At 39.5% G+C, this 10,791-nt stretch overlaps 1 protein-coding gene across 2 annotated transcripts; it reads right to left on the bottom strand.

Moving 5' to 3' along the window:
- Positions 1 to 3,625: 3,625 nt before the first annotated feature.
- pcbp2 (poly(rC) binding protein 2) lies at positions 3,626 to 10,335 on the bottom strand. Of its 2 annotated transcripts, none has more exons than XM_003438961.4 (13): positions 10,167 to 10,335; positions 9,277 to 9,427; positions 8,919 to 8,942; positions 8,797 to 8,829; positions 8,562 to 8,678; positions 8,337 to 8,468; positions 8,092 to 8,220; positions 7,904 to 7,978; positions 7,647 to 7,706; positions 7,221 to 7,293; positions 7,080 to 7,135; positions 6,750 to 6,919; positions 3,626 to 5,546 (listed from the first exon to the last, which is right to left on the bottom strand). In XM_003438961.4, the coding sequence occupies exons 2-13, from the start codon at positions 9,343 to 9,345 to the stop codon at positions 5,510 to 5,512; spliced, it is 975 nt and encodes a 324-aa protein (XP_003439009.1). In that variant the 5' UTR covers positions 9,346 to 9,427; positions 10,167 to 10,335; the 3' UTR covers positions 3,626 to 5,509. The 2 variants fall into 2 exon arrangements, with proteins under 2 accessions (XP_003439009.1, XP_005448677.1); XM_005448620.3 differs by having other exon boundaries at positions 7,665 to 7,706.
- Between the last annotated feature and the right edge of the window lie 456 nt (positions 10,336 to 10,791).

Here is a 10,791-nt window from a genome sequence, read left to right as displayed (position 1 = left end):
TTTTTGATAGGATGGGAGGTCTTTTGGTTCACTCGAAATGCACCTCTGCTATTGTATATACACTCAGTTAACCAGCTTATTTAGTACATCAAGCTAAAATTCTTGCAAAGACTTCCTTGCAGCACTTTATGGGGTTTCTGTTGAAACTGTTTTAAAAAGCTGTGGATTCAAGTGGAATATCATTGTGGAGAATGTAACTTGTTTGTGGTGCGGGTAAACTGTATTTCACTAAAGTTGTGCTTGTCATTTAGCCGGGGTGTATAAAATTATGTAGAAGCGTTTTGGAGGTACCGTCGCCACAAACTGACACAACCAGTTGAATCAGACCCTCCCTAAAACAGTTTTAATATAAACTCAACATTCTAACCTCCAGTAAGGTAGCATTTATTGCAGGACTGTTGCATAAGACTGCATTTGTTTTAGCTATTTGTTCCTAATAAACTGGCAACATATTACTGCTATACCATTTTATGACATTACTGGTGCTAGCAATGCCTGCTTTTAACCATTTCAGCAGCTAAGTGCAAAAGAAATCCACTGTTTTAACACCAAACTGTAGCGCAATGAATGGAGTCGGACTAGATTTAAAATGTAATTAGAACAGACGAATCATTTTCTATTTCTACTTCTCAGTTGTTAAAGGCTTATATTCCACCTTTGGCAACATAACAGTTGGCCAAAGAGCAAGGTGTTCTTGTTAGCAGCTGATACCTTTGAAATTAGTTTTCTGGCCTTCTGCAGCTATTTCTTCTTCTGTGTTCACCCCACTACATGACTTGCTGAACCAGAATTAGAATGACTACATGTAGTAGTTTTCTTTATCACCCCTAACTGATGATAACTAAAAGTGCGACCTTGAGATAGTGTCTTGTTTAAGTGCAGGATTCTGTATTCAGGTCATACTGAATAAATCGTAACTATGTGCAGGCATGCATGGAAAACTCCCGACGTTTGACCTAATGAGGAGTCATAAAGAGTTTGATTTAAGCCTGTTGGTGTGACCACATGGTTAAGCACCAGAGGTGGGGATCGCACAGTATATTACCGTAAGATACAATCATAATACCAGTTGTATCGCGAGACATTCTGCAATACTTAATATATTGCAAGACAATCATCTATGATACAGGATCATATCTGTGTAAATCTGAAAGAACTAAAGAAAAAAATACCCCTACAAAAATCAATCATTCACTTGTTTTTAGTGTTTCTAATAATAAGCTTTATTACTTTAATAAAGTGTCCGTTTATTTCAGTAGCTATATGATTTGCTTTCCTCTTCTGTTATTTCTCCTAAGTTTCTTTTCATTCGGTAAGCGGCATCATGAAGAGTCAGGAAGGACTCCAGTGTGTCAAACGACTGAGCAAAATCCGGTATAGCGCCTGCATGTGTAATAAAAAAAAATGCTGATATTTGTGGCGTTCAAAACGGGCAAAAATCTCAGCTTTGTGGTGCTTCTAAAGTAACTAATGTTGGATCACTAAATAAACTAGAAATAGTAGCCCGGTGTGTGCACGTTCTGTGTGACGGACCTCACTATTCATTAGGCGGTCCAACATGCTGGCGCACAAAGCAGCGCACTTAAAATAAATAAATAAATAAATTATCCATTACACACAGTAGCTTCTTTCAAACTAGTTCATCTTTGTTTAGCGTTCTTTCATCAGGCATAGTTTGCACAATACTGTACTATACCCCATTGAGGTTTGGTTGCAAAGTGCACAAGAGATTATATTATGCATAGATATAATTAAAAATAAATAAGACTTATCACATCAAAAACGCAATATTACTGTTTCAAATACTGGTAAATATATTACTGACCCTTACAGACGTGAATTTTTTTTTTGCCTCTTTAAAGGGAGCCCCCACCCAACTCAAACCCAGGACATTTGGTTCCAGTGCATCTTTGACTTGTAAGAGAAAGCAATTTGATTTGTTGCTTGATGTGTAAATGCAGCAGAAAACCGAAAAGCAGCAGCTCTCATCCACGAAACCTAAATAGAGACTGATTTGTGAAATCGGTGGAGTACCATGCAGTAATGAACCAAAAGGCCTCCGGTTGTTCAGGATGTTGGCAGGCTTCATAAAAACCTCATCTGTTCCTTTTACCCTTTAAGATTACTGCAGAAGTACCCAGATAAAGAATAGAGCACTTCTCTGTGATGGTTACTAGTAGAACAGTAAGTATCCTTTGGGTTTGAATAGAAATGTTTTGTTTTTATACAGCATTGCACATTGTACTTGTAACATAGGAATTATATCAAAAGCAAAATATTATGAGCAACAATAAATAATGTATTGGTTACAAAAAACAAAGCTGGGTGTGATGTTTGTTTTAAAAGACAGGTCATGTTATAGCTACAGTTTGTGCTGTCGTTGCATCACGCAAGATGGCTCAACAAGAAATAAAAGACTATTTTCAATCACTTTGAGCATGTCCAAAGTGTGCCCGTGTCAATTTATGACAAATTTGCTCATTAACATCTACAGTTAGATCCACAAGTATGGGACAATGGCGTTTCGCCTCTGTACACCACAGTGCATTTTATATCATAATGTAGTATAGACTCGAGGGGTTTAACAAAAGTATTGCATTAACCGCTTCAGAATTGGAGCCGTTTTTATCCCTCAGAACTAAAAGGCTGATGGGGTACTGCAACTGTAATGCAACAAGTCAAGAGCGAAGTGATGTTTGAGTTTCAAATTGATGCCATATGTGGGAGTATCTACTAAAAATCTCAGACAAGTTTGAATCTCAGTGACCTCAAGAAGGATGTCGCCTAGCATTTTGAAACCGATACCATAGGTGCATCTACTTGGGAGGCTGAGGGGAAGCACTGACCAGTATTTTCATTCAGCCTTTTATTTCAGTGCAAGGGAAGACGACCATTAACGGGCTGAAAGAAAACAAAACCAAAAAAGAAGAACGGGCACTAACTTTAGCAGTTGCCAAATCAAATATCTGGTCAAGAAAAAAAAAGAAAAAAAAAAAAAAGTGGCTTGAAAGAAAATTGGGCATTTAAGGCCAAAAATCAAGAGATCACATTAAGGTGCAAAGCATTTGTTATACTCAAAAACAGCAAGGGCAGATTCGATTTAGCCAGAAAACTTCTAAGAGCAAGCACACTTTTGGATGGAAAAAACCCAAAACAAAACAAAACAAAACAGCCTGAAATGAAACCATCTTGCACCAGAATGATGGAAAGAGAAACAGGTGGAGACAGTGTTATGGCAATGACATGAATGGCTCCCAGTGGAACCGGGTCACCAGCGGTTATTAATAATGCGACTGCTGACAGAAGTAGCAGGATGAATTCTGTAGCATACAGGGCTCCGCTCTTTGCTCAGAACACAGCACGGTATACTTTATGCAATGACTCAAAAGTAAAAAGACCCACAAACATGGATCAACTGAAGGTGGCTGTAATAAAGGCCTCTCAAGGCATGACACATTATTTGGTAATGCCCATGGGTTCTAGACTTCAGGCAGAAGTCTTCCCCCCCGCATCCACCCCCTTTCCCCTTGATTGCCTTGTATTTAAAAAAAGAAAAAGAAAAAAAGAAAAAAGTCTCAATCCTTATGAGATGGTACCAAAAAGGAAATAGAAGAACAAAGGACTGTTTAAGCATTTCACATCTTTTATTTCTGCATTTCATTTCTTCAACAATTTAATTGCACCCAGATCTACAATAGTTCGAAAACGTGCACAAAAACGTGAGTTTCTTCATCCTGCAAAGAATAATAAAAAATAAAATCTGACCCAGGCAAAAAAGATAGCTGGAAACTAGTGTTAATTCTATAATTCTTCTAATTAATCATAATTTAATACCTCAGCATAATATACTTAAAGACCAATATGTCTTGTAGTTTTGCCCCTTGCAGCATTCCCCCTCCCTGCAGTTAAAAAAAATATTTCTCTATTTAAAACAAACATTTCAATGTTATTATCATCACCACCATGGTCTTAGTAATTTAAGAGAAAAGAATATATTTTCCTCTTATTTAAGCCCACTCCTCATAACCAAAGCCCACCCACCCTTATCAGAATCCAATACACAACAATGCTCAAAGTCCAAGGGCCTGCACTACGAAGCAGGTTCAGCATACCTACGATGTCTTCTTACTGTCCGACTATAACCGACATCATGCCTGGATTTCAATGCGGTAAGTCAAAGCTTTTTTTGAATATAGCAATGAGCCACAAAATTCTTAACTATAATCCCAAACAAATGTGCGAGTTTCTGCAGCCAAAGCCGGTAGAAGCTTTGTGTAAATGAGTAAGATAGGCTCATTAATATCACTGCCCTATCATTAAGGCACGAGTAGATCTATCATTACAAATGTGTATTCCAATAAACTGATGTGTTCCTCAGACGTCATTTTATGGCAAATGAGACATTTTAGCATTTTTGTTTCAAGCTGCAAATCTGGTGGCATTAAAAAGCCTTGGAAGCATGTAAAGCACGAACAGAAAAACATAATTCAAACCGGTATGCACGCTGCACTCGTCAGAAAATGCTACTGAGGTTAGACCATCTCTTACATCATAAGATCCAGTCTACCCAAAAGTATCTTCTAAAACCAGTTAATTACTCAAAACTGATTGGCCAGTTGATGCTTTTATACATGCTGATCTGTTACCTCATGCATGTGTGCGGTCCAAGTTATCACTGCAATGTGCCCCATTAAGGAACTGAACCACTGTGTAACCTTCAGATCCCAAGATTACCTGACGTTATGACGCTAACCACAAATCCCGCTTCGTAGTGCAGGCCTCTGGTCAAGAAATAAAACGGATGGAAATACAGGAATGACACAAAATAATTACTCAGCAAATTAGAGGTGAGACATGATGTAGCTTAAAAAATTCTCATCTGAACCCGCACTAGACAAGGGGTAAATTACCTTCGGACTAAAAGGTTTTCCCTGCATACACCTTCAGCTGGAGATCACTTAGACCCAGTGAGACCCGTTAAACCCACAATGCCTCATTCAGGAAGTACAGCCTCAAACAGAAGATGGCAAATACCAACAAATTCTACTCATTCGAGGAGCTGTGTATTAAATAAAAATAAATAGATATTTAAAAGGAAGGGAAAGAACAGTCCATCTATAATGTTATTGTGTGTTTTTTTCTTCATTTTTACATTTTCTAAGAAAAATCTGACATAAGAAAAACATTATTTATGCCTTTTCAGATTTTTCTAAAATTTTACCTACAGTATATCAAGAAGATCATACAGATATACAGCAAAATAAGAGGGAAAAATACAACAGAAGGAGTCCTTAAAAACTATATGCAAAGGGAATTTAAAAACATAATAAATAAATAAAATACCAATATCATGATAATGGTGTAATTACAACTGAGTAGGTGTCTAACCAAAGCAGAGGAGAAAACAGTGAGTTTATAGTACTTGGTTTTTGCATTAAGTTCAATAAGGGACCTCTTGGTAAAAAGTAGGGGGAGGGGTTACGTTAGGTGCTGATGAAGATCCTCCATGTCAGTTGGCTGCGAGTCCAGTAGCTTCAGATGACAGCCTGAGCAGAAAATAGAAAAATCCAACACTGTTTAAAACAAACAACTTACATATTTAAAATCACACATGTTGCTGTATTTGAAAACTAATAAAAAAAAAAAGTCTCAGAACAATCTGAGCGGGTGAAGATGGAAGATTTCTGCTATCGTTTTACACAAGGTCTTTTGACTGGCAGTTTGAGTGAAGCAGGATGAGATTTTTCCACAGAATACACTTGATTATCAAACTGCCCATCTATCAGGAAATCAACACCTGCTTCCAGCAAACTGATGTGGCATATGCCCTGATAATGAACTGTGTGACCCCACTTCCTGCTTTAAAAACAAACAAACAAACAAACAAACGAACAAAAACAAATCACCCTGCATCCGTACAGCAGGCTTAGCTGCAGAATTCAAATATGCTGCTGCTGGAGAATTAGGGGTGCAAAAAATGATTTTAGTTTACCAATTACAGCAGGATAATTGGACAGTTATTGGCTGATAAACTGAGGTAAACTATGTTATGTCACAATGTTCTTTGAAGCTTTCTTATACCGTTACCTCTACAGCTATTCACAACAGCCTACACCCAAAAATCCTAAAAATACAGATTTCCTCATGTTTAGGTTTGGAAAAAACCTTGAAAGCACAATAAACAGGAGCCACACTGACTGCAAATAAAATGTTGGTCAGGCGAAAGCGAATCAATCAATAACTGTGTGGTAGTGATGGCAGTGATCAACCCAAATCTGCTACAGATTTTGTTTGTTTGTACATTTTAGACTACATACGCTTATATCTCATTTGTTTGTGCACATAATGGACAAACAGCTGTTCGAATGGTAAAATCCTGTGTGAGTTTTTTGGCCTATTTTGTCAGCCCTAGATTCTAGTGGGACACTGTCACAGCTGGAAGAGGGGGTAATGAAATTATTACGAGAGCTGTGGTAATGAAGTGACTGTTGAAAACTGCCAGTAGTCCAATTCTAATAAATCTTCGGTAATCTAATTAAACAAGAAGCGCTCCTTGTGTTTCGTCTTATGTGAGGAATCCATTGCTTCTGATTGATACTAGTTGGTCAAGTGGACAAATGGTAGGAAAACTCAATCTCCATTAATGCGTTTCAAAACGGACCAGCTGCACAATGTCAGAATTTAAAAACAGACAGTGAGAGAGCGCCATCTTCTTGTTGTTTTGCACTAGCCGGTGGCTTTTTTCTTACCGGGCATTGATCAGGTACTCAGCCAGGCTGATACTGGCGTGGGAGCCAGTAATGGTGACCTGTCTGTCAGTTGAGCCCTCCACAGGGTTGGCAATCTTGATCTGAGCCCCTGACATCTGACGGATCTCATTGATCTTTGCGCCCTGACGGCCAATGATGCAGCCAATGAGCTGGGGAAGAAGAATTACGTGACACTATGTCAATACTTTCAATGCCACCACAAAATAAATTAAAATAAAAGGTTGCCAATTCAAACAAAATGAGCTACTTAGAAAAGCAGCAAGTTTCTCTGTTAAGAAAAAAAAAAAAGTCACATTAGTCATGACTTACATCGTTTGGAATGGTCAGCTCATGAGAGCCAGTTTGTGCAGAGGCATCCATCCCAGCTGAAAGAACATGAGAGTGAGTTGATTGCATGGATTAACAGAAATAGACAGCAATCAAATTCCCCCTCACAGGAAGTCCACCTACCCTGGAAGCCCTGGTTGCTGTGTGCAATGGGGAAGGGGCTCTGCTGCATGGCCAGCTGGTGAAGTTTGGTGAGCTGTTGAAACAAAAAAAAAGGAAAGACACGTAGAGCACAGACAAGGATGTGTTAGGAAACACTGAAAATAAACTTTAAGACTGAAATGTTTCCCTTGTGTAAGTGGTGGTTGTGATAATGAGTGGAAATCATGAAATCATGAAATGAAAAATGGGATCCATGATTTTGCTTTAAGATATTCCTGTTAGGATTTGAATCTATAATCTTTGGAACTGTTAAATGGAAAGTGTGTCTCAAGCAGTGGTGGCTGTGGGAAGGGGAGCAGGGGGAAAAAAAAAAATGTCAAGAGGGATGAAATAAGAAGGTGGTATGGCTTCCCCGGACCGAAGTTGCAAATATATTGGATCACTTACAGAGGGCCCTTCACTTACATCAGGCTGTGGAATGGCGTGCTGCCCTTGGACAGCGTAAGCCTGCAAGGAGAGAATAGCACTTAGGAGGGTGTGGCAGTGTGACATGGCGCACTCCAATATGCATCAGTCCTCTGTCCTTGCTACAAGGAGCAATGCCTGGCATGCTACTAGAATACCATTTCCATAACTAAACTCAGTTAAAAAAAAAAAAAAAAAAAAAAAAAAAAAAACACTTTTAAGTACTTTTATTACTTTACCTGACCACCTGCAAAGATGACAGGAGACCCTGAGGGTTTGGGTCTGTATGGGATGGTCACTCCTTTTGGTGGAGACTAGGAAAACAGAAATATTCACCTTTAACTATCAATAACTACGTAAAGTATCAATGTCCAGAGCACATTTACAAAATCGGAAAAATCAGGATTACAGTAAACAATATCTGTACCTCAAGCATGACAATGCAGATCTGCTTGACACACTCAATAATGGACTGTGGAGTCCCTGCAACGGTGATGGCACGCTCTGTTGAGTTGGGTAACATGTCCCCTGCTACTTGTACCTGAGCTCCTGCAGACTACAAAGTCACAGCAAGAGTTGCAACACAGATTAGGAGAAAAAAACCCCAACAACAATAAACAAACCCACAACAGGATCTGAAATTTGTAGAAGATTAAAATACAGCAGACAAACCTCTCTGATTTCTTTGATCTTGCAGCCACCTTTGCCAATGAGTGAGCCGCACTGGCTGGCGGGTACAACGAGGCGCATGGTGACTGGTGGTTTGCTGGTGGCCGTACTGTTAGTCATCGAAGTGCTGATGTCCTGCAGGGGAAGCGGATACAACAGGAGGCTTTAGAAAGTGGCACTTGTGTAGCTGCTACGTCTTTAATGTAAGATACAACAAACAATTCTAACCTCCTCCAGTTTCTCTATGATCATGGAAAAGGCTTTAAAGATGGAGGTGGTAGGTCCCGCGAGAGTTATGATCCTCTCTGGGCAGTTCCCCTCTGAGATGTTGATACGTGCACCACTCTGCAAAGAGACAGGAAAAAACCAAAAATTGAATCAGTTGCTTTGTTGTCATATGATGCATGAGTCACAGTAAATGTTGACATGTTCTTTCCTGACTGTTGGAAAAAGACAGACTTACCTCCTCTCTCATCTTTTTAACAGACTCGCCTTTCTGTAGATAAAGAATAAAAAACAATATTTACAAAACACACCAAGGGACATGCCACAGATAGCATCGTTCTGGCAGTAAAACCAGCTTACCTTGCCAATAATGCTTCCAACCTCCTACAGAAGATGACAACAAAAGTGCGTGTTAAAACGATACTTTGCTGTTTTCTTTTTTACTACAGCTAGATTAATTTTAAGGAATGAATGCACACTTTAAGCTGCTTATACAATCTAACCTTATATCAGTGCTGGAATGTTGGGGTTTTTTGCACGCCTGAATCACATGCAAGCCTTTACAGCCATTTAAACAGTTACAATAATCCCAAAAACCTGTGCTGACCTATTTTTTCACCGAACACACCAAAAACTGATCTGCAATCAATAAGGGGTTTGATAACAGCTTTTCATATCTTTTCAAAGTCTATCCATAGTTGCATGCAGTCACACTCACCTTCCCATGCATGAGTAGCCTGATGGTTAAGGTGACATTAAGTCCTCCTTCAACCAAACTGGAGTCCATTGCTGCAGCTGAATCCAACACACACTCGCACGCGCTCTCAACACTGGCCAGCAAAGTGAGTCTTTGGTCACTGGCTGAACGTCTGCAACAGAGTGGAAAAATTAACAGTCAGAGACAAGCGTAGTTGGTGGAAAGTGTGAGGCCATCTGCTGTCAATGCAAATCAGTTAAGCGATGCGGGCAATGCACATCTTGTAGACTTTAACGCCGTTTTCCAGCCACGTCGAAAGACAGAGACGTTTCAGTTCGGTAATTGACATTAGACTGGCCCCAGTCCACTCATTCACTGTGCACAATAACCCACTGTCTCCCGACGGTCGTGTCTATTTTCTGGCATTCTGTAGCGGTGGCGACATCTCTTTAATTCTTGTACTCAAAGACAAGCTCCTCAAAACACTCATGTAAAAATCACTGTAGCTTTAAATTAACTTCACAACCAAGGTAGCAAGAGAAAACTAACAGCGTGACGTTATGGGATCAAATCCTGTTTGAAATGAGCATCCCAGCTAGTCACGCAAGCGAGGTAAGAGGAAGTTAGCTGCACCAAAACATTTTTCCACTCAAAACACTCGCTTTTAGCTACATGTACAGACTGAGAGCTAACAGATTTAATTATTCTATCTCAAAAAAAATATAGCATTTCGAAGCTAACTCCTGCTCCACCATCAAGCTAAAAATACAAATCAGTGATTTTCCATCCAGCACGCTAGCGTTAGCATCCAGCAACTAGTCGGATCCCGCGGCCTACGAACCGCACTGAGTTATCCCTGTCCTTCACTCTAAGGGGAAAAACACACATACACACAAAGCTGGAAGACTTACCGGAACCGTCCCTGGAAGTGTGTTCAGGGGGTGGGTAGGGTGGCAAGGGTAGAAGGGGAGAGGTTCGGGAGGGAGTTTTAAAAGGATCTGGGGAAGAGGGAAGCGACGCCGCTTTTCGATCGGACTCCACTCTCCTCCTCTGCTTCGCACAAAAGACAAAACGCGTTCAACTCTGACCCCTTTAATGCCCCGCCCCCTCAACTGGGTCAGCCCCACCCACTGACGTGATATTCACCCCGTACAGTACAAAACAAAAATATAACTAAGTAAAACGAAAACAGCAAAAAATTATTTTATACTACAGCAACAAATACCATTTATTTATTTATTTGTATACATTCACAATGTGTACATTTATCATTCACAAAGAAGTCCATAAGATCCTCGGCGTTCATATTGTTTCTGCCAAAATATCTATAAATTAATAACCAAAAGCAAAAATAATACTGAAAAAAACAACAATAACAACTAAAAGCTGTAGTAGTAGCAGATACTGGTAATATCTTTGCTAATATGGTAATTACTGGTAATTTATTTATCCCATCTTTGGTAATTTCACACCAGCACGCCAGCAGTTGAAATACTACTTGTCCTACTAATTGTAATAATGACAACAATATAGGAT

The sequence above is a fragment of the Oreochromis niloticus genome, linkage group LG20 (genome assembly GCF_001858045.2).
Source record: "Oreochromis niloticus isolate F11D_XX linkage group LG20, O_niloticus_UMD_NMBU, whole genome shotgun sequence".
Lineage (NCBI taxonomy): Eukaryota > Metazoa > Chordata > Actinopteri > Cichliformes > Cichlidae > Oreochromis > Oreochromis niloticus.
The sequence above is the reverse complement of the archived record's forward strand: the minus strand, read 5'-3'. Positions and strand labels throughout refer to the sequence as shown.

What these genes read in the sequence shown, in the direction of transcription:
- pcbp2 (XM_003438961.4), bottom strand. Translation starts at nt 9,345, where the DNA reads ATGGACTCCAGTTTGGTTGAAGGAGGACTTAATGTCACCTTAACCATC. An exon ending in ATGTAAGTGAAGGGCCCTCT is followed by an intron (nt 7,294 to 7,646) that starts GTAAGTGATCCA and finishes TTGTTTCAACAG; the next exon opens with CTCACCAAACTTCACCAGCT. An exon ending in GAGTACCTGATCAATGCCCG is followed by an intron (nt 5,547 to 6,749) that starts GTAAGAAAAAAG and finishes TTTTCTGCTCAG; the next exon opens with GCTGTCATCTGAAGCTACTG.